The 22,287-nt window shown below is 44.0% G+C and overlaps 2 protein-coding genes across 5 annotated transcripts; both read left to right on the top strand.

Annotated features, from left to right (window-relative positions):
• Positions 1-48: 48 nt before the first annotated feature.
• On the top strand, positions 49-13,014 carry MFN2 (mitofusin 2). Its single transcript, XM_075114000.1, has 19 exons — positions 49-145; positions 503-642; positions 886-1,064; positions 1,766-1,901; positions 2,252-2,414; positions 2,956-3,080; positions 3,413-3,521; positions 3,614-3,721; positions 4,121-4,274; positions 4,515-4,582; positions 4,753-4,874; positions 5,189-5,315; positions 5,996-6,100; positions 6,542-6,644; positions 7,327-7,547; positions 7,697-7,846; positions 8,750-8,946; positions 9,331-9,465; positions 10,123-13,014. The coding sequence occupies exons 3-19, from the start codon at positions 890-892 to the stop codon at positions 10,190-10,192; spliced, it is 2,268 nt and encodes a 755-aa protein (XP_074970101.1). The 5' UTR covers positions 49-145; positions 503-642; positions 886-889; the 3' UTR covers positions 10,193-13,014.
• Positions 13,015-13,505: 491 nt separating this feature from the next.
• On the top strand, positions 13,506-21,354 carry MIIP (migration and invasion inhibitory protein). Of its 4 annotated transcripts, none has more exons than XM_075114001.1 (10): positions 13,506-13,671; positions 15,322-15,509; positions 16,051-16,542; positions 17,166-17,268; positions 17,735-17,846; positions 18,064-18,128; positions 18,567-18,696; positions 19,078-19,174; positions 20,044-20,151; positions 20,450-21,354. In XM_075114001.1, exons 1-10 carry the CDS (start codon positions 13,521-13,523, stop codon positions 20,612-20,614), a joined length of 1,611 nt encoding a protein of 536 aa, XP_074970102.1. In that variant the 5' UTR covers positions 13,506-13,520; the 3' UTR covers positions 20,615-21,354. The 4 variants fall into 4 exon arrangements, with proteins under 4 accessions (XP_074970102.1, XP_074970103.1, XP_074970105.1 ...); XM_075114002.1 differs by having other exon boundaries at positions 20,809-21,235; XM_075114004.1 differs by having other exon boundaries at positions 13,584-13,671; positions 15,338-15,509.
• The last annotated feature ends 933 nt before the right edge of the window (positions 21,355-22,287 follow it).

Raw genomic sequence — 22,287 nt, 5'->3', positions numbered from 1 at the left:
GGCCGTGCCCGCAGACTACCGCTCCCATGCTGCCGCGGGAGCGGGCCCGCCCGTCGCTCGGCGATGACAGCCGCCGCCGCCCGGCCCCTGCCGCCTGACGGCGCCGTGGGGGTAACATGGCGGCCTTACGGGAGCGGTGGTGAAGGTGAGAGGTGGGGCGGTGCCTGACGGTAGGGGAGGCGGGAGCCGCTCCGGGGGTCGCCTGCCGGGCGGCGGGGGCCGGGGCCGGGGGCCGGGGCGGACCCGCCGGGGGAGGACCCGGAGGACCCGCCGGGGCAGGGTCCTGCCGCCCCTCCGAGGTGCGCGCCGCCCTGCGGGGGCGGGAGAGGGGCGCTTCCCGCCCTTTGCCTCTCCCCCCGAGGTCTGAGGAGAAGGCGATGGCGGTCGGCCGGAGCGTCTGCCGGGCGCATTCCCGCGGCCCGGGGCTGGCGGGGGAGCCGAGCCTGGCCGGTCAGGGAGCTCGGCAACCTGTGCCCCTCATCCCCTGGTCCCTTTGCCGCAGGGACGGGGGCAGGCTGGATTCGGCGTCGCTGAAAGCGCTGGCCAGGGCGAGGGAGAAGGCAGGAGGACTGCAGTCGTTCATGTTCCAGAGGGACGCGAGCTGACCATGCCTGACTTGTGAAATCGTAACTCATCCTGAAAGTAAGCGGAGGAAGAGGAGGAGTGATCGCTGGGGGCCTGTGTGTGGGAAGGGAGAAGGAAAGATTAATTTATTTATTCCTGATCTATGAGTAATTTCGAATTGTAGGAAGTGGAACAATTTCTTTGTGAAAGAAAAAGGGTTGTTTTTAAAACGTGTATTTGTCTAGTTCTTGGTAGGATGCTTAGCTGGATAGCTGTTGGCACTTGGTGAGCCACCTTTATGTATTGGATTTTTCCCTGTAGCGCGATGTCCCTGTTGTTTACTCGTTCCAAGTCAATAGTTGCAGTGAAGAAGGATAAAAGACACATGGCTGAAGTAAATGCTTCTCCGCTTAAACATTTTGTCACTGCAAAAAAGAAAATCAATGGTATCTTTGAACAGTTGGCTGCATACATCAATGAGAGCTCCTCGTTCCTGGAAGGTGAGCTAAATTCTTGAACTACAAGTGTGTTACAGTGCTTCACACACACACAATTCCCCCAAACGCACACCAAAGCCCCCTCATTCAGTGAAATGGTGCTGCTAGACCTGTGCTTGTCTATACATGCATGCCTGCATATATCAGTATTTATAAGAAGAACAGAAAGTTGTTTTATTGAATTTGGGTGGAGTTTAGGGTTCGTATTTTAAAGCTGACAAGTTCACACATGTTAGGAAACTGAGGTGGTGAGCTGTGCTTGGTTTTTATGTTGTTTGGGAGTTTTCTAATAAACTATACAAAGCTCTTTAGGTTTTTTGCCTGTAATTCTTTAAACATTCTTGCCTAGACACATCATTCCTAGTGGCATGTAGCATATGCCAATAATTGGCTTTAACAGCTTAAGACACAGACAAATGATATTTTTTTTTTAAAAAAAAATTGGAGTGTTGGGAGTGTTTTAAGTGTTGGCTGTGTTCTGTTTGAGACAGTCCTAAGGTTACTGGATACACAGAAGAGACCAGCTGATAAATGCTGGTGCAAAATTGCCTCAGGGTGCAATTGCATGCACCAAGATTACCCACATGGTCTTTGGGCCACAGATAAATGTTGAGTTATGTGTATTATATCATGAAGAGGTGTTTCACCCAGTACTAAGGCAGATGACCGCTGGAATTCAGAGGCATCATATATTTTGATTTTAGAAACACACAAGAATATAGAGCTTGATCCGGTCACCACAGAAGAGCAGGTACTGGAAGTCAAAGGCTACCTGTCAAAAGTCAGCGGCATTAGTGAAGTGTTGGCAAGGCGACACATGAAAGTTGCTTTCTTTGGAAGGTGAGTCACGTGCTTATGTTGCCCACGCTCCCCAGTCAGTAAAGCAGTTGGCATCTTTAGGACTGCAGCCAGTAAAATTATTTATAGAAACACTGGTGCTTCAGCTTTTGCCTGTAATGTGCATGTCCCTGGTACTAGTCCTCTTATATATTAAAAACAAATATTGTAGCATGTAATTCGTCAATATGGAAGAATTCTTAAAATAAAAAAATCCAAAAGTCTTTTCGTAAGTTGCCTGTGGCACCTAAATCGTTAATGCTTGCGTTTAGAGAACTTGCTTTCAGTAATATCAGAATGAGTATGCCTGAACCTCAGAAGTCTTGCTGTATTGTTCTGTAATCTGACTTCAGGACAAGCAATGGGAAAAGCACTGTGATAAATGCCATGCTGTGGGACAAAGTCCTTCCTTCAGGAATTGGACACACCACTAATTGCTTCCTGCGTGTAGAAGGGACAGATGGACATGAAGCTTTCCTGCTTACTGAAGGCTCAGAGGAAAAGAAGAGTGTTAAGGTACAATTACCTTAAGCAGAAGATAAAGAAGAGCTCTTCAGAAGTGCCAGAGAAGGGAAGGGACAAGAAAATTAAAGCATTATGAATAAATTTCACAGTTAAGGATTTTAATCATTAAATGAGTAGAGAGGAAGAATAGGTTTTTGTTACATGTAGGATGGGAGGAACGGAGCAAGTCACAGGATAGAACTTGTTCAATTTATGAAAAAGTTGGTATGTTGTATTTGTTAGTGATAGCAAGGAACCAAAATGGTGACTCGGGAAGTTCTGAGCTCTGTATGACTGACAGAAGGAACAGACTTCCTGATAATTCCTCAGTAGCCTTTTCCTTGACAGGAAAATTTCTCATAAACTCTCACTAGGCGGTTGCCTTTTGACTAGGAGATTCAAGCAAGTTTTATGTGGAAGACCCCTCAGGGAGAAAGTGATTTGGAGTTGGATTTAATCTTAAATTGTCTGTGAAAGGTCCTGAAGAGGAGATAATAGTGTTAACAGATCTTAGCATACAGGAAATATTCTAAATTATCCATCTTTTTAATAGACAGTAAACCAGCTGGCTCATGCCCTTCATCAAGATGAACTTCTGAATGCTGGCAGCCTAGTGAGCGTAATGTGGCCCAATTCCAAATGTCCTCTCTTAAAGGATGACCTGGTGCTGATGGACAGGTGAGAAATATCTTTCCTTTCCTACATATCACGGATTAATTACAGAAATGTCTTCAAATACAAATTTAACAAACATCAAGGAAATTGACCCTGTTGTAATCTATGACAGTGACTAAAGTCCTTTGCTGTAGTTAGCAGAGTGTCTCTTGATCGGTACCTCCTTTTAGCCTGTATTCTGAGTCACCTCAGGGCAGCATAGCTCAGACATGGGAATTTAATGCCCTGAGAAGCTGAAACACACTTCTTAATAACTTTTAAAATTATATTTTTTCTGTTTCCACAGCATAGTAATATTTCTTCTTTTCTTTTTTTTTTTTTTTTTCCATTGCTAGCCCTGGCATTGATGTAACCACAGAGCTGGACAGCTGGATTGACAAATTCTGTCTAGATGCTGACGTATTTGTCCTGGTGGCAAATTCGGAATCAACATTGATGCAAACTGTATGTTCAAGTCCACTTGTTCAGTGAATTTGGCTAAAAGTTAAAAAATTGTTATTTATTAATCTTAAGAGGTTTTGTTCTGTTTTGCTCAGGAGAAACAGTTCTTTCACAAGGTGAACGAACGTCTGTCTCGACCCAATATATTTATTTTAAATAACCGCTGGGATGCATCTGCCTCTGAACCAGAATACATGGAAGAGGTTTGTGATCTGTTAAAATTCCTTTTCTTTGAATGGATATTATAGAGCCATTTTGACTCTGGTCCTTGCAGGTAGAATCATAAAGTGTCATATGTGATTGTTTTGCAGTTGGGTTTTTGTTACCATAGTGTGGAGACTAGAGGGAGTATAGTCTAGTGATCAGGACATGATTCTTGAAATTTCTGAGCTGGAAATGAAGAGTTTAACTGGGGCCTTTTGAAGTTAGATCCCTTAGATAACTGCTGGAAGATTCCATAAAACAAAACAGCAGTTATTTTCTAACTCTTGCATTGGTAGCTTAGACCAGCAGAGGGCATCTGGGTGCCTGGTCTAACCTTTTACGGATGGAGCGTAGAGTGGATTTAACCACATGTGGGGTTTATCCTCTTTATCCCTCAGGTGCGTCGACAGCACATGGAGCGCTGTACCAGTTTCCTGGTAGATGAGCTGGGTGTGGTGGATCGAGCCCAGGCAGGGGATCGAATTTTCTTTGTGTCGGCAAAAGAAGTGCTGAATGCCAGGATTCAGAGAGCTCAAGGGATGCCAGAAGGAGGTGAGGAAAGCTAACAGAAACGTTCCATTTTCTGATAGAGAAGAACATAGAGAATATCTGGTTCCAAAAAAATGAATAAAATTGGGGTGGGTCAGGTTATTAATAGAGCAGTCAAAAGCAAAGAGGTGACTTAGCAGCACTTTTGCGTTGGCTTCAAAGTAAAGCAGGAACATTTCCTGATGTCCGACATCTGATTGCTGTCTCAAAACTGAAGTGGTTTTTGTACTTTCCTTCCCTCAGGTGGAGCATTGGCAGATGGATTTCAAGTAAGAATGTTTGAGTTTCAGAACTTCGAGAGAAGGTTTGAGGTGAGCGTTATGTTTGGTAATCTTCCGTTTAGATTCTGCTCCTGAAAAGCTGGGGACTAGAGTTTATAAACATGGAGTGGGACCACATTTTGGAAATAAATCCAACAGGAAGGAGAGGTTGGGTACTATGCTTCTGCCGGCTGCTAACCTTGGCTGCCTTTTGTATACAGGAATGTATCTCGCAGTCAGCAGTAAAAACAAAATTTGAGCAGCATACGGTGAGAGCAAAGCAGATTGCAGAAGATGTTCGTCTCATCATGGATTCTGTGCATATAGCTGCCCAGGAACAGCGGTGAGGAGAGCTGGTGCTTGGTGCCTGCTTAACTGAAGCTTGTATTCTGGGAGAAATTTGAGGGAATATGAGCACTTAAAATGCAAAGCAGAATACAGCATGTTTGGGCGCGGAAAGGATATGTACTGGTAGCGCTTCTAGTGAATTGTGAAAATACTGGGAGAAGAACCTCTATTTTGTTCTGTGCCATGTGTACATAAGGTATTGTAGATGTTCTTGGGCAAGAGAATCTCTGGTTTCTGGAATTTGAATGATACTTGTAGATCAAAAATCCGTTTACCTGGCTTTTTGATGAGCCCTTTTTTTTCCACCAGAGTTTACTGTCTGGAAATGCGAGAGGAACGTCAGGAACGTTTAGGTTTTATTGACAAACAGCTGGAGCTCCTTACGCAAGACTACAAGCGGAAAATAAAACAGATCACAGAAGAAGTGGAAAGGCAGGTAAGGAGGAGCAGCTTCAGAAAAAGAGATTGTCTGAAACAGCTGCCAGCATGGTGGGAAGAATGCAAAGTGCTGACAAAGGTTTGAAGTACTAGAATGTGGGAGTTACAGATGGGAAGAGAAGAAATGCTTTAAAAGGTTGTGTTTGTTTTGGGTTTTTTGTTCTCCTTTAGGTAACAAAATGAAAAGCAGAATATTTGGAGGAAACACTCAGGGAGCCTCATATAAGATGCTTCAAATAAACAATGAGACTTTGATTAATGTGTGAATTATTCTTGCTACTATATTTCAGTCTTAAATGTATCCTAAAATACTAAAATGTTTCAGATAAGTTTCCTTATTATTTCAATCTACAATAATGTCAGTGTCTATAATATGCCATTTTAACTATTATGAATATACAGAAAAGGCCTATTAATTTTTCACAGGTCTTCTATTGCCTCAGTCTTTTTCTCTCTGCAATGTTATACAGAGCATAGACCCACATACTTCTCGGCCATCTTTTTTTGCAAGTCACCAATATTGCATTTTGCAGTTGGCAGACAGTGGCCGCGTGGTGCTGCACAGTCACAGTGCCTAGTGTTCCGTAGTGCTTACGAAGAAATGCATGTCCTCGGGTGGTTTTCCGTCTCTGCCTAGGACAGAATGTATACAAACTCTGTCCTGTGCTGTTCCTCTAGGTGTCAAATGCAATGGCAGAAGAAATCAGACGGCTTTCAGTGTTGGTAGATGAATACCAAGCAGACTTCCATCCGTCTCAAGTAGTTCTTAAAGTTTACAAGAGTGTAAGTGATTGTTTATTACAGATTGCTTAAGCAATTTAGAGAGGCCTTTTTTTGCTCTCCATCAGTAATTATGCTAGCTTTTTGACATGCTTAACATTATTCAAAAGAGGATATGAGCTAAGCTTTTCATATTATGAAAAACCTTTTGTTAGAATGTCTCTTGCATTCGGATAGCTTCTGTAAAAACAATCTCAGTCCTAAATTGATACACATATGATCAAACAGAACTGTTCCTAGACTACAGAGTACACATGAGATTTCTTGATTTGCTTTTTCCTCTCCTTCACTGAAGAATGGGGGGGAAAAAATGAAACTAATGTTAGAACAGTGGGCAGACAGAATGTGTGCTCCCGTTCTGGAAGGGTTTTTTTAACTGGCACCTGCAGCCTGCACCTTACCTACATTTATTTTAAGCTTAATAACCCTTTCTTTGTTTGTCAGGAGCTGCATAAACACATTGAGGAAGGTCTGGGCCGTAACATGTCAGATCGTTGCTCCAATGCAATCACAGCTTCCCTGCAGACAATGCAGCAAGAAATGATAGGTCAGTTCAGCAGGCGATGTTTCCCTTTTTTTTTTTTTTTCTTTTAACTGTAATGCAAAATAACTGGGTCGGTGTTCTGGGTTTTTCCTTAATCTGATGGCTGATGTGCAGCTGGCGTCATCTTAGTTTCTATCTTGATTAGCGATACCGTTGTGCAGAGGACTAGTTACTCCTGCTTTTTCCACTCTGTGTCTGAACTTGTGCAGTGATTTGCTAATGAATATGTACAATCAGCTTAATCCTTCGTGACAGAGAGGAGCTGTGGCTTTGGAAACGTGAGAGGTTATCAGACCAAGATCCTAATGAAATGTGAATGACTTTTAACTAGGTGCCTGTCTGAATATAGGTGTTAATAGGAGTATGGTGCCTAAATGCTTTTAGAACTGGCCTTGGGTTGTTTTCCAAGCTATTGCTAAACTTTGAACTTCACCAGCTACCTCTAAGGATTTGAGAAGGTTCATGGAAAGATTTCCTTCTGAGTTGATCTGAAGAGTCGAACAGTGACGCATGATGTATCTTGCGCTTTGCAACACGCTTGGCTTTAGGAAATTTAAGGCACTAAGAAAAGTGATGGTGGAGGATGGAACAACCCATAGCCACCCTGATTACAGAATACAAGTCTGGTTAATTCTTGTGAACTCAATAGCCAATTTTTTAATGTTTCTGTTTCCTGTCTGTGCAGATGGTTTAAAACCCCTTCTCCCAGTCTCTTTGCGGGGCCAGATAGACATGTTAATTCCCCGACAGTGCTTCACGCTCAGCTATGATCTGAACTGTGACAAGCTTTGTGCCGACTTCCAAGAAGACATAGAATTCCATTTTTCTCTTGGATGGACGATGCTGGTGAACAGGTTTTTGGGACCAAAGAATGGTCGTCGAGCCTTGATGGGCTATAATGACCAGGTAGGATACCTCGTTGAGTGGTCAGGCGTAGATGTGATATTCATTATTTCAGTGTCTGCTGAAGTTTTTTGGTGGGAAGGGCAGTGGTTTGCCTTTTCTTATTCTGTACTTTGTTTTTGTTTTTGTTGTGTCACTGCTCTTCTAATTAGGTTCAACGCCCTTTAACACCAGCGAATCCCAGCCTGCCTCCTTTGCCTCAGGGCTCTATGACCCAGGAAGAGCTCATGGTGTCGATGGTGACTGGACTGGCCTCATTAACTTCCCGAACTTCCATGGGGATCATCGTGGTTGGTGGCGTGGTGCGTTGGCAACCTGAGCAGCATTTATATATATAATGTTGGAGCACTGACTTGAGAAGTGCTTGCACTGCTGAGTCCTGTAGATATTTGCTATTCACAGATAGTTAAATGCTTTCTCCTTTGATCTGCTATTTGAGTATAATTATTGAACCTATTTTGCTTAATAGTTAGGCTTGGAGCCAGGGTTGTTGTGAAGATAACCCTTCAAAGTGTGTTATAAAAGCACTAAATAGTCTCTGATTCTTTTGTGAGAATAAAAGAAAATTCAGTGTTTTCAGAGGGATCGGGACAGAAATACCTACCGAGACCCTCTGATAATGTGTATCTTCCTTCCTGGAAAGGGAAGAGCATGCTTAATTTTAGATCCTATGCCTAATTTATTTCAGAAAATCAACACTTCCTGCTTTTCTGTCTTTTTTGAAAATAATGAATGTTTTGAATCCTAAATCTCCCCAGACTGCAGAGGTGTAAGAGATCTGACTCCAGTTGCATGGTAACTCTAGTTCCTGTTGCAGGAAGAATCCTAAGTTTCTGTAGTGACAGTTCCATACCTAAATGCTATTCTAGTGTCACAGTGTCTAGGGGTGGATGGTTTCTCAAAGGGAGATGGTTGCTTAAAAACATCTTTTACTTCAGAAACAGGGATTCCGTGAACCGGACAAAGTTTGTTTGCACTTGCAGATGTAATTTAAATGTGCTGGAATGGTTAACCTGCACGGAACCCCAATAGTTTAGGTGTTTTTATTTTGTAGACTGGACATCAGTATCAAGTTGTCTGAGCAATGAAACCACTTGCAAGTTAGGGTTATCTGTCTGGCTCGTTTTCATGTGTCTGGAATGTGAGTGCAATGCTCTCTGCACCTTTGTCAGGAGCTGGCATCGTGTCATTTGTGCTTTTTTTAGGTCTGGAAGGCTGTGGGTTGGAGACTGATTGCTCTCTCTTTTGGCCTTTATGGGCTCCTTTATGTATATGAGCGCCTCACCTGGACCACAAAAGCAAAAGAGAGAGCTTTCAAACGGCAGTTTGTGGAGTATGCTGGAGAGAAATTGCAGCTCATCGTCAGCTATACGGGTTCTAACTGCAGCCACCAAGTCCAACAGTGAGTTGCCTATATTCAGCTAAAACCTTATCCAAATTCTGTTGTTTGGGGTTTTGTTTTTTAATTATATTCCTTGTTAAAACAAAATAACTCCGCATATTGAATTCCAGGTTTAAAAATGTGTAATGATAGATGGGTTTTAAAAGAATATTGTGTTTTTTTGACTCACCGATGTAGTATTTGGGTACTGTTAAGAGTTAGTCTTAATGTACTTCTGCCTGTCAAATCAAGTTGCTCTGATGCTCTAAGATACTCTTGTGGAGAAGTGGAAAGATGAACATCTGAGGCAGTAGCATCATCACCATACATCAAAGGGATTATGGCCTTGAATTTGCTGCTTGGTCTTACTTTTCATCATAACCAGCTGCTCTCCCTGTCTCACAGAGAGCTTGCTGGAACGTTTGCTCATTTGTGTCAGCAAGTGGATGTCACACGGGAGAATCTTGAGCAGGAAATCTCGGCCATGAATAAAAAAATCGAAGTTCTGGATTCACTGCAGAGCAAAGCAAAGCTGCTCAGGTGAGATTTTATTATGCCACATGCGCAGACATTTTGTATACGATTGTTTTTCATGTGATTGCCCCAAGATGTTCAGATTAGGGTGTATCTTGGGGTGCAGTCTGTCATAGGTTTGATGTGCAGACATCAGCATCTTTTCCTACCAAGTCGTGTTCCCTTTTGCTCTGTACTTTCCCATGTACTGTCGACAGTCATATAAATCTGTCTCACAAAACCCCTTTTTCTTTCTGTTTTTGGTTGGTTTGGAATTACAGTTCCTTTCCATTTATCAAAGCATACAGTCGTCTACTCCTACAAACTCCTTCAGGCTGTTATAATATTACGCGAAGTCTCACCCTCACCTTTGTACGCAGTTGTCTGACATTTTTCCTCACCCTGCAAAGGCTGTCGGGAATAATTTTTTAGACATTCCTTATCTATACAATAAGATCAACGTGACATTGTGACCGAGATCTCGGTTTGAACCTCAAAGCCTAGGGACTGTTGGCAGGCGTGTTCCTGACCCAGGGAGGGGCAAGGAATGGTAGCAGCGTTTTGGAATGGGCCTCTGGCGCTCCTCTCCATGCCTCGCCATTTAATCGTTTTAGTCATGCTGCTTTCAGATTGGCTTGAGAGGAGCTGGTTTACTCACCTAATGGAGACTTTCTGTCCTTGCAGGAATAAAGCGGGATGGCTTGACAGTGAACTCAACATGTTCACGCATCAGTACCTGCAGCAAAGCAGGTAGTGTGGGAAGAAGAGAAAAACAACACTATTCCCCTTCAGTGCTCTCCTAAATACTACAGAGAATGTGGTGGGTCTTGGAATTCCCTAAAGGGAACGAGCGAAAGCCTATTGCTAGGTTTCCAGTTGCTGTGTGAACAATAGGATCCTGCTTCCCTGTTTTGTGTCCCACCTCTAAACACTAGCTGTTTGTAACTCCTCTGTTTCCTTCTTGTGAGACCAAGCTACTTCAGAAGAAATGTGTTTCATACATTTACAGGGGGCTTTTTAAAGTCAAATCAAGTACAGTAACAAATAACAAACAAATGTTTATCAGGTTAAAAGTTACTCTGACATGTCTTTATGTAGTCTTTAGTTTTACTACGTGAAGATGGAACTTTGGACTTCCAAGCCCCAGGTTTATGTATGTGTGACACGCAGCTGTTGGTCGAAACGCAGGTCCCGCGCACACAGGTGGAATGATGGTTCACAATGCATTTGTAGCACGGGCAGGTCTGTCTCTGAGGTTGATACTCCTTTCTTACAGAACGTGACAGAGGATCACCATGCCCCTTCACAGAAAGGTTTATTACTGTCAGTAGGTTTAAACCTATGAACAAAACCCAGTTCTCTTCCAGAGCAAGAGGGACTAAGATTTTCCTTTGGTAAGCTTATTGGCTTTGGAGAGTCATTTTTTTCCTCTTAAGAGCAGTTTAATAATGTGGTCTGGCCCGTTTCACAACACGGACAAATAATTTGCAGAGATGTATGTAGCTCCTGTGGAAGGAGGTAGTGCTGGTAATTTGGCAGCTTGTTGAGAAAGAAAAATAGGAAGGAAAAGCCAGTTGATAGAATGTAACAAACTGCCTTATGAGGTAAGTTGGTGAATGTGGGATTTCTTTTGTTTTGGAAATGCACAGCTGTGTTTCTGGAAGCAGGCCTTTGGAATTCCATTACCTATTTGGCCACAAGAACAGCACATGGATTATGAGCTGTAAGAGATTTCGCTTCATGCAGAGCTCCCATGCAGTAACGTGATGTAATGTCGTTTCTCCCATGAGAAGTATGAGAATGAGCTGGCAAGTGCAGCTTCTCCAGTGCCGGTGGGAGACCTCTCCCTTGTGTTTCATGTCAGGGCAAGACTGGGTTAAGGCGACTTTTTTTTTTAGAAAAATGTTCTTTATTTGCAAATAGATCAAGTAATCTTTTGGGGTTTTTTTGCCCTGAAGCAATTTTGAATTTGGAGTATAAGATTTGGGAATCTTAAGGACTGGAGTCTGGTCCGGTTGGAATTGATAGCGGGGAGATTCTCACTGATTTCTGTAGTACCAGGGTTAGGTTCCTGTGTTTCAAAGTTTCTTTTCCCCTTGGTGGGTCAGTATTTTGCCATGTGTTGGGTATAACCTTTCGATTCCCCACAAAATGTCTGAGGAATCCAGAATCAGATCCTGTAGTTCTGAGGTTAGTGACAACCTACATCTGTTCGGCATCAAACTTTAGAGAATATGGGCTCTCTTTGAGCAGGTCCAGCTGAATTCAGAACTACTAAGAGTGTTTCTTTTTTTCTTACTGACAATGAGACTTTTCCCTTGAAAAGGTCATCAGCTTAGGATTGCTTGTTCATGCCCATGCCCGTGACAAGTCCTGTCTCGTCTGTCACGGAAGTTCCAGGAAGAAGCTGTCTAATACTTGAGGGAGTAAAAATAGTGAAATGTCACTAAATATTTTATGCTGTTCTAAGATTGGCAGTAAGACTTGTAAGTAAGAAGTATCTTGATCATGTAGGAGCTGGCAGTGAGACTCCTGTTACAACCCTGGAATGCAGGAAGCAAACCAACCTTTTACTTCCAGTAGGCAGCCTTGAATCCAGCCCAAACCAGAAAGCGATTTTCATCAAGGGTCTTCGCTGGCCTGGGTCAGTTTCCTCAGGCAACCAGCAGGATGTAAATATGGCTTGGGTCAGATCTGAGAATGAGTAAGAAAGAAATTTGAGGCTGCCTCTGGAGATGTGGCCCCTGGGCTTGTGGTGAAGTATACCTGAGTAAGTGGAATCGTCCGCTGTATTCCAGGAGCGGGAGATGATGATGCCGTACCGCTCAGCAGCTCTAGGCTACCCGAAGTGCTGACCTTGCTGCTGAAGATGTGTGCTGTTAGCATCTCTTCAGCAGGCCTTTAGGGGAAATCTGATAAATGATCTGATCTTTAAGCCAGTGTCTAATCTGTAAAGGGAAAAGAGGCTGATGGGTTCTTAGAATCTGGTATCTTGCCAACGTGTGTTTCTGCTACTGCTCAGATTTTGGTGATGTAGGCATTCTCGCTGTAGTGCTGAAACATAACCTACAGAACGGGGGAAAGAACCACCTGAGTTTTTTAAAGAAGCAAAACTGCTAACATGGGAGAGAAGAATTTTTAAGTATGCTTGTAACCCTTGTCTCTTGGAGCCCAAGTGACCGAGAATCAAGCTTTTAACGGAAGGGCCTACGAGCTGGATTCCTCTTAATCAAAACACAGCTGCGCTTCTTTAATTTTGAGTGGTGGAGGAATGAACACTAGCAGCAAGGAGGCTGTTCTCTCATGCTCTTCATAAAGAATGATAAACTAATCCTTAGAACAGTCAACACCAAAAACAATCTTCCCCAAACTCTTATTAAAGAAGGTCAGCTAAATGCACTTTATCTTATTGCTGCTACTTGTTTTTCTCATGGTGTGTTGTTGATGGAGCTCTTCGAAATACTCTTACCAGTGAGTTTTCTCTCTGCTGTATTTAAGGTGATAAATTTGCATGAATTATTCCTGTATCAATGCTGTAAACAATGGAAACCAAAATAAAAATGAATTGGAAAAGTATTTCTCCCGATGCGTTCTGCGTGGCGCGATACGAAGCCTTCAAGTGGCAGTATGGTACGTTCAGGCGATGGCACGCTGCTGCCGCACGGTGAATTGCATGTTTGCGAATCGGGACCCTTTATCTGCGCTCTTGCTATGAAAATTAACTTAATGAAAATTAACAATACCGAACTGTCTGATAGAATGGTTCAGAGATTCCTCCTGCAGTTGCACGAAGAACATTGGTATGGAATCAATGATTTCTTGAGAATATTGTAGGAAGTAACGGCAAGCAAATGCCGCGCGCAGCCTGCCGGTGCGGTGAAGCAGTGTTCTCGCTCGGTAGATGACACGGGGCGTGATAGAAGAGAAAGAGGTGGATTTCTAGTGACAAATTTTTTACGCGGGCTTCTTTTCAGCCTCGGGGGGAGCGGGGCTGCGCCCAGCTGCGGCCGTTCCGCGCCCCCGATGGGAGGGCGCTTGGGCCCGGCCCCGCGGGCAGCCCCGCGGCCCCCCGGGCGGGCGGCATGCCGGGAGCGGCGGGGCGGGCCCGGCCGGGGCTGGCGGCCGCTGGCCTGCGGGAACGGCCGGGCCGGGGCCGGCCTGGGGAGCGGAGGCGGGGATTCCCCCGGCCGCGGGCGGGATGGCCGGGCGAGCCGGCGGCTCGGAGCGGCGCAGGTGGGCCTCAAGCCGCGGGGGGGAGCCGCTTGGCCTGGCCAGGCTCGCCGTGCTCGGGAGGGAGGCCTCACCGGGGCTCCGCCGGCTGCCAGGCTCCCCGCTTGGAAAGGGAAGGGGCGGCTGGCGGCGCCCGGCGCCGGCCCCCCTTTCCTCGTGGGCTCGGCAGAGGCGGGACGCGGCGGCTGCGCGGAAGCAGCTCGGGGAGCTGCGTGGGTGGGGGGCAGCTTTCTTGCTGGGATGAGCGCTCTTAATCCACGAGGTAGTCGTTATTTTATTTTATTTTATTTTTTTACTGCGGGAAGCTAAGCTCTTTTTTGCAAGGAATTCGGCTAAATCAGTTTCATAAGCTTGAGCCCGTGGCCTCGAGCACGAAGGATTAACGGCTTTACGTAGGTTATGCTGAGAGTGGCTCTCATCTGGTAAAACCCTTCCAGAAAGTCCCTTGACTAATGTTATTTTCAGAGTATTTGATTTCCGATGAGCAATGATGAGAGGATGCTGTTATCTTTGTCCTGTGAATGCTGTAAGAACTTCTGTATTGTTGAAATGATCTCCAGTTTATTGCCTCCGGGCTGGTATTTCCATTTTATGTCCAGTAGCGCACCTCTCGCTTATTTCTTGTAACAAAAAGATACGTTCTAGTTTTTGGTGGCTAGCACTGGGTTGCGTGTCCCCCGGTGCTGTTGTACAGCATACGCGTTCGATTCCTCGCGCCCAGTTGCCGAGTAGCGGGCACAAAAACAAATCAGAAGAGCTTTGGAGAAGGGTTAAGGACCCTTGAGAACAAAAGGTCCTAAGGAAGCATATAGTTTTACTTGAGAGCATAACTGATGACTCTAGCTGTAAGCGAGGTGGGAGTTTGGGTTTGGGCTTTTGAGTTTTGTTTTATTTAAAAAAAAACCAACACTTTCTGCAAATTTAGAGGAGCTCGTGATGTTGTAAACAGTTGAACAGCATGACGGCCTTCCAGTCAAGCTACGCTTTATTTATTTATGTTTGTTTATTTAGTAACTCTTTTTTTTTTTTCTTTCTCCCCTTTTCTAATAAAAGGGCGGTAACCCTTAGTGATTAACGTGTGGGATCGGAATTTCTGGGTCCCAGTCCTGAGTCATAATTGAGCCTGATGGAGTCTTGCTGCCCAGGGAATGTGGAGGACAGTTTTGACTCAGTATTTCCTTTGGATATAGTAAATACATTCAGATTCATTAGTCATATTTTGAACTTGTGAGAATCCTGGTATTATCACAATATAAATTTTGATGTTTAAAAAGAACGTTAAAGCAGAATTACATGAGGTTGTCCTAAATATCAGCCCCTGGATCAAATGTCTCTTATTTGGCTTTTTGACGTGACTTTTTTCAGGTTTACTGTTTCCTCTGTGAGAGTGACTTTATTCAGTCAGCCAGCAGTTTCTGGGTGCAAAATGTTTGACAGTACATCTGAGGGGAGAGAGATGGGCAGTGGTGCTAGTTCTTAGGGTAAGAGAGTTTTGAGACTGGCTGATTTCTCAGGAGCAATAATCAACACTCCCAATGTTCCAACAGGTTTAAGTGATTTTTATTAAAAGTCCCCTGAAAGTGACTTCTCCTGAGTCTGCTTCTTTGCTTAATGCTTCAATTTATGTAGTTCACCCTTCCTCTGGCTTTACAGGAAAATGTTTTCATAGGATGGAGTTAGAGCACCTGAAGAGGCTGCGGCAGGCCAACCAGGACCTTCTGCAAAGGCTCAGAATGCAGCAGGAGGAGATCCGAAAAAGGCTTCTCAGCAAGCCACTCTTTCCAGAATCTCTTCCTAATAGAACAGCTACTGGAAGACCTGTCCCTTTGCCCAAGAGAGGGGTATGTGTTGTGTCTGTGCTAGAAGGGCTGAGGAGCAAACGGGCCTTGGATGGTAGGCGGCAGCTCCGCGTATGGAGTGGTAAGGGAGACACATGGACATGGAGGAGCTGGTAGAAAGTGGAATATGGAGTCTGTTAGAAAAGTAGCTAGACTTCTGCTTATTGTGTATCCTGTGACCTCAAATATGTTCTCCTTGCAAAGGGTTCAGAGATCAGTTAATGCCTAAGAAATGTAGGTTTCGTAATCTAAGACAGGAATGAACATTGTGGAACATAATCCTTTTATTTCTTCGAAGCAGAAAGGTTGAAAGTTTAGCAGTTCCTCAAATTGGGAAAAGCTGCACTCAGCTTTTCCCAGTCTTCTCCAAATACTTAATAAATGTCTTGTAATATAAGGATTTAGCTTTTTTCCCTACAGGAATTTAAAGGGGTGAGCAGACTAGAACGAGAGGTTGATTTTGTCTTAATGAGTGAAATATCCTAAAGAAAGCTATTTGTAATCTGAATGATGCTGTGTGGTCTGAGAGTCTCTGTCCTTACAGAAGGAAAACCAGGTCAATGCTGCGAAGTCTACAGCTGGCCCTGTGACGTTGGTGTCTGTGGAACCCGGAGCTTACGCAGCCAGAGCAGCCTTTTCTTCGTCTCTTAAACACAACAACAATGACAGAGGGGTACAGCAACCACAGGCGAAGATTCAGGAAGCAGTAGGTTTGGATTCCAGCTTTCCTGGGAAAGAGAAGAATGTTATGCCAGTGTCTGCAATCATTACGTGTGGCAGAGAAGCTTCCGGAGTGGATAGAGATGGCTGCGCTCGAGGAAGTCCAGAGGAAGAATCCTTCCTTCTGGGCCATGGAGACTACAGAAAACAGTCTGCTCTGCTACATGGTTTCCATGAGAAAAAGCAGCTTAAGGGTCATCTGGACCCATCACTGAGCAGCATACCAAGTGAAGAGACCGGCAAGCGGCGTGTGATCATTAGAGAGCCCGTAATCCCTGAATCACTCTTGCTGACATCTCAGTCCAAAGAGTTGAAAGTAAATGGTGAAACCAATGCTTTGCTTATTTTCATAAGTCAATAGAAGGATGGGGAGAAAGGGCCAGGAAAACATTACTTGACCCATTCCCACTGTGTAAATTGGAAGTTGGGATCAGAACCTGTTCCCAGCCTTAGCGGCCAGGGGCTGTTGGCAGTTTGTTCAGCCCCTGCTTTCCTTAGCCCGTGAACCAAAGGCCAGAAATCTGTAGCCCTTCACTGTAAGACTCCTTGTCATTTGCATATGTGGTTCATGTGCTCAGGGAGAACAGCCGGTGCAGTGCTGCTGTCACGTAGCTTGTTTCTGTCAGCGTGAAGGGCAGACTGTTGCCCTGATCATCCTCCAAGGCAGCACAGGTGGCCTGATGTTGAGGATGTGTGATGCAGGGAAGTCAGCATTTTGTTTAAAGCCCTGAAGAACACTGCCGTAGCCTGGGCAAGTCCCCTGCCGCCTCCTTCTGTTTTATCAGTTGAGAAGACAGAGGGCTGGTGAGCAAATTCCTGGTAGAGGCATAGATAGAATCCAGCCTCAGACTAAGCCACAGCCGCCAGTTATCTCCTAAGCTGTACCTTTGAATGTCCTGCTAGAGTATAGGAGGTCTTTATGAATTGTTTTCTTCCCAGAAGGAAGCTGGGCATGTGCCTTTTCAGTCTGACCCCGAAGAATGTACCATACCTGTGAGCAGCTGGTCCGTACGTCCTTTCCTGGGCTATGACTGGATTGCAGGTGAATCCTAAAGCTGAAGCAAAGCTCTCAGCACGATGTGGTAATATGAAGAGTTAAAAGACAGTTTATGACCCCTTTGGCTGAGGTGTGACAGAACTGCAGACCGAGAGCCCATGTGGCAGGTCTCAGCAGAGGAGCTGCAGTTTTGTCAGAAGCCATTCCTTGTCCAGACCAGAGGTGACCTGTGCTTCCCTGGCACGGTGAGGTGGCAGTGGTACGGGAATGCAGGCAGCAAACGGCTAAGCTGAGTGGGCTCAGAGGGGGTACCGAGTAACCAAAATGAGTGAATACAAGTGACCCAAACCATGCGGTAAAGCTCTGGCTTGACACGATGGCATGCTCTTTTCATCATCCATTTTGGTGCTTCAGAACTTTGGTTGCTTTGACATTTTTGCATGAGGCTTGCTTTGGTGCTTTCCCAGATTTGGTAAATCCTTGAACTTCTCTCTTTCCTTGGCGTTCTCAGGGCTCCTGGATACAAACTCTTCAGTAGCAGAAAAATCTGACCAATACTTTGCTGAGCTGCACGAGTTCCGACAGGCCAACAAAGCAGCGTGTATTCGTGAGCAGCACCTGGAGTAAGTGGGTATGGGGGAAGGGCTGAAGCAGCAATGTATCCCTTTAGAGTAATGAAAAGTATAGTTTCATACTTCATATGGAAGTGTAGATTGGAGTGCGAAATTGTAAGGGCTGCTTTGTAGCCCTTTACCTCCCAGTCAGAAATGTATGCTTGGAAAAGGTGGGGCTGTTCAGAGGGCCTGCCCCCGTGACTGATTTGTTTGCGTGTTTCTTTAGGTGGAAGGCTCTGGATTACATGGTTCCTGAGCAAGATCCAGATTTGATAAGCAGTTCCCATAAGTGTAAGATCAGATTTCTTCCTAATCCAATTTCTGTGAACGAACAACTGAGCGGTCTTTGCCCTTTGTTCTGAGAGAGCCCCATGTCATGCCAGACAAGGAAGAATGTGGGGTTTTTTAGCTGCAGCTTCTAAACCAGATTCAGCTTCCTACTCCCAAGACACTTGAGTCTTCTAGGGATCCTCTCTCAATCAGTGTCATCTTATTTTGTCAGAGTTTCTTGTAATTGGCTAAAGTTCTCTTTCTAAGTTGAGGAGGTTGAAGTTTTGGTTTTGCTTTTTAGGAACTTATTTGTGGACAGGAAATGTAAAAGATATTTCAGGAAAAGCATCTCTTTCTATAGAATGCGTGTGTGGCACTGTGGTAGAACACAGCTTTGACTGGGTTGAGAAACTGTCTGCCAAACGAGAAATGCCATGATGTTTCGTTACTCTGTGGCAGGTGTTTATGGTTACCGATTAAACCGGCGCCTCTTCACTGTCCCTGTGGATTCAGAATCTGCCTGCCCTGTGTGCAAAATCCCACGTACTCGCCAGCCCCTAGAGGTACTGGAAGAGCCAGCCTATGTCAGGTAGATAAGAATTATTGCTTTGTAATATGCAGAACTCAAGGAAACAATGGGGAAGAAAAAGCTGTTCATGTGATGGAGAAGACAGCATCAAAATAGCTCTGTAGAAGGTTGTTGTTCTCAAGGCAGACGTATCTCTTGCTTAAAAACTCCTACTGATCTTTTCCATAAGCAGAAACAGTTTTGAAGTCAGTGAGAAATCCATGTTTTATCTGAATTTGGTCCAGAATCTCAATGTGCACATTAAGTGTCTAATGCCCTAATCCAAAACTGTTTCGCTTGGTTCACTTTGGGATCAGACCCTCGGAATCTAAGTGGGGAAGGCGTGCAGGTTTCTCTGCCTTGTGGAGGGTCTAGGCAATTACTTGCCTTGTGTGGTTGCAGGGTCAGCATTCCCCGGTCTACCCTTATGCCTGCCTACAAATACAAAGCCCATCGCAGGAAGAGCCTTGAACTAACAGACAATCTAGCACTGCCTTCGGTAAGTTGCTGTCGTCTTGTTGATATTGATGGTACAGCCCAGGCTGGGCATTGTTATGGCACAAGAAAGAAAAAGAATCTGGGACTCATCCCCCTGGCAGGGTTTCCACTAAAATTTCTGATCTGTGTCACTGAGATAGCACAAAAAGCCATTGGTGTGTGCTTCTGAGTTCATGCCTTTGTGTAACTGGCGTAAAACGTAGGACTTCTTATATGCTTTTTACATATGACTTTGCAGATGCTTTACGCTGAGAAAAAGAAAGTGCCATACAAAGCTGTTTACTTCTGGGGCATGTTTAAGCTGACTTATTTCAGGCATTGACCTTTCAACATGATGAACCATAACCAAGACTGCCCGTGTTTCTTTCCAGAGATGTTAGAGAGTCTAAAAGGCAAGCTTCTGTGGAGTATTCACAGTGTATAGGGGCCAGGCAAAATCCATAGTGGCAAGGTTGGATTCAAAACTAGTTTTGTAGAGTCACTAGGCAATGCTGGGGGCAGTATTACTACCCAGACCTAGCTCTGGCCTAGAGATGTCAAGGGCAGAGATAAAAAGAAGCCTGGTTTGAGGTTTAGGGAACTGGGTGAGTCAGCTGAGACAGGTTCAGAGCGTTCAGGTGCTTGAGTTCACAAAGCAGGAGATGGTTTTAGCAATAATTAGCCAGTGAAAGGTGGAAGAGGAGACAGCTGTGCAGTTTTGATTCATTAGAGATTTCTTCTCTTTTGTGTTAGTCATTTGAAATGCCCCCAAAAAATTAATTAATTATGTGCTAAAACCTCCCTGTGCAGAAGTTATTTGGAACTAACAGGCCACAATAGATGAAAAAAGGGCAAAGCACTCTAATGCAGCATTCCCGTCTCTTTTCACAGCACTGCCTGGCTGGCTGGGAAAATATCATCCCTTCCTGCAACCCCATGCTCAACAGTTTGGATCTGCGAGCTTCACTGGAAGATAAGCCTTCTCACCATCCTCACCTGGTAAGAATAGCCTATTAAGATGCTGTGAATTGCACAGATGGGAATTGCAATCCCGTCTCTCTAAAGGGTATGATAATCACCAAAGGCTGAGCAAACGAAAATGCCTGGAAGATTATCTCCTTATCTCCACATGGAGACATTTTCCTCCTGCTGCTGCGTAAATTAGTGACACAAGACCCAAAAAAGCAAATGGAGTGGGGTAACAGGCAAAGAGCCTGTTCAGCTCACCAGTCTTCATCAAAATGGGAAAAGTCACTTTGGCATTCTTTGATTAATGTCCTCTTCATTTGGATTCTAGAACTCTGTGTCCAGAGTGTCAGGAGGAACCAGAACTGACCAGCTTCTGAACCTGACCCACTCGACACACTTTGGATTTAGCAGTGCTTCTCAGCAGAGCGAGCAAGGCAAACCTGGATGCTACAGAGCAGCTCCAAATTTAAATCCGACTGCCTCAACTCTGTGAACCACTGACCTGATTGTCCCAGGGAAGGGATGGGCACGGGGCGTAGAAACTACTCTATTTGGATAAAAATAAATCTTTGAACACATTTTTCCTAGTTTTCATAGTCATGCACATACATGAGCAACCAATACACGCAGCTGAGTGTATGAACTCTCATCTATGCTTTTTCACTTTTCTTGTTTGCTTTTTTGCAGCTACTTGTAAGCAGATGCATGGGCTTTCCCACCTGGGGCTGGATAAAGTGATGTGTACAGGATGAGTAACTAGTACTGTTGCCACGAGGACAGCTGTAGCAACAGGGTTCATCTGCCACCTCACTTAAGTAAAGCAGAAGTGTAATGTTAACTCTGAATGCCAGGGTGAGGAACTGGCTATGAATGGCCTGATTCAGTGGAAAGCATACAAATACGTTCATTTCCAGATGTTTGAAACATGATGCAAAATTTGCTAATGCCTTAAACTTGAGTTACTCGATAATTTAGTTTAAAAAAATCCAGCTTATTTTCAGTGCAATGCCTGTAGCTACAGGGTGCGTTATATCGGAGTAATTATGAATGTGAAAAAGCGTGTTAAAGTAAAATGAGGTTTTATTAATAAAAAAATCTAGATAATGCCTTAAAATGTTTGCAAATTATGCTTGCCTCTGTTTTTCCAAGTTTTTTGGAGATAAACCAAAAAACATTTTGGGGTTTTTAAGTTGTACCAAAACAAAAGATATTACATAGTGTGATTTGCTTGAATTTTATAGACTGGTCTTACTTTCCTTGTCTAAAAAACAACACCACTGATGTTTTATTTTGCCTTGAATAAGCCTGAGGCAGAAATTCCTGCTTTAAGAATTCTGTAAGTTATTGTGAAACCTTTAGTAGCAATTGCATTCAGAAACTTTGAATCAAATTTATTTCTGGGAGCTAACTTGACAGAAGGAATTGGGTTTACACCAATGATATTTTCAGCTTCTTGGCATTCACTGTTGTTTGTATATAAAATGCATTATTTATAAATCAAATGTATGGATAGACTTTTTTAAGCAGGGAAAGAAGTATTGCAAGTTTATGAAATCTTAATGTGAGTCTTAGAATAGAAAATGAAAAGCGTGACTGATCAGTTTAGCTTTGGGTTTATTTCCATTATTGAAAATACTAATTTTAAAAGAAATTAATCCAGTGAATATAAAGTGCTAGCTGCCAAATGTTATACTAAATAGGGCGAGTTCAAGATTTTTACTACCTTGCCTTCACCCCAAAACATTAGAAGCCATAAACCTGTTCTTAATTTATCCCGAAACAAATTACAGCAGGCCTGCTCCGCTTTATAAACAGAGAGAATGAAGCACTCTGAGATTAAGTAATTTATGTGAGATCTGTCTGGTGAGTGCAGGACAGAACCAACGTTGAACTGAAAATATTTTGTGATAGCTAGGTATACATTCAGTGTTTACACTTGTGAAAGTATTGAAAGTGTGATTATGACTCTCTTCCTCCTCTAGAAACAGGTGAAAGAAATCAGTGACACTGCACCTGCTTACCCAAGTTAACCTCAATTTGCCTCTTTGTATGTTGGTTCTGGCCTGTTTGATCCTGCCCTCATTTGCAAGCTGAAAGACTGAAGATGCTACCTGTTTATGGAACCTCTGGGGGTTTTTTGTTTATTACTCTTTCAGAGCAGAAAAT

Source organism: Phalacrocorax aristotelis, chromosome 19 (genome assembly GCF_949628215.1).
Source record: "Phalacrocorax aristotelis chromosome 19, bGulAri2.1, whole genome shotgun sequence".
Classification (NCBI taxonomy): domain Eukaryota; kingdom Metazoa; phylum Chordata; class Aves; order Suliformes; family Phalacrocoracidae; genus Phalacrocorax; species Phalacrocorax aristotelis.
This window is presented reverse-complemented; position numbering and strand designations above follow the sequence as displayed.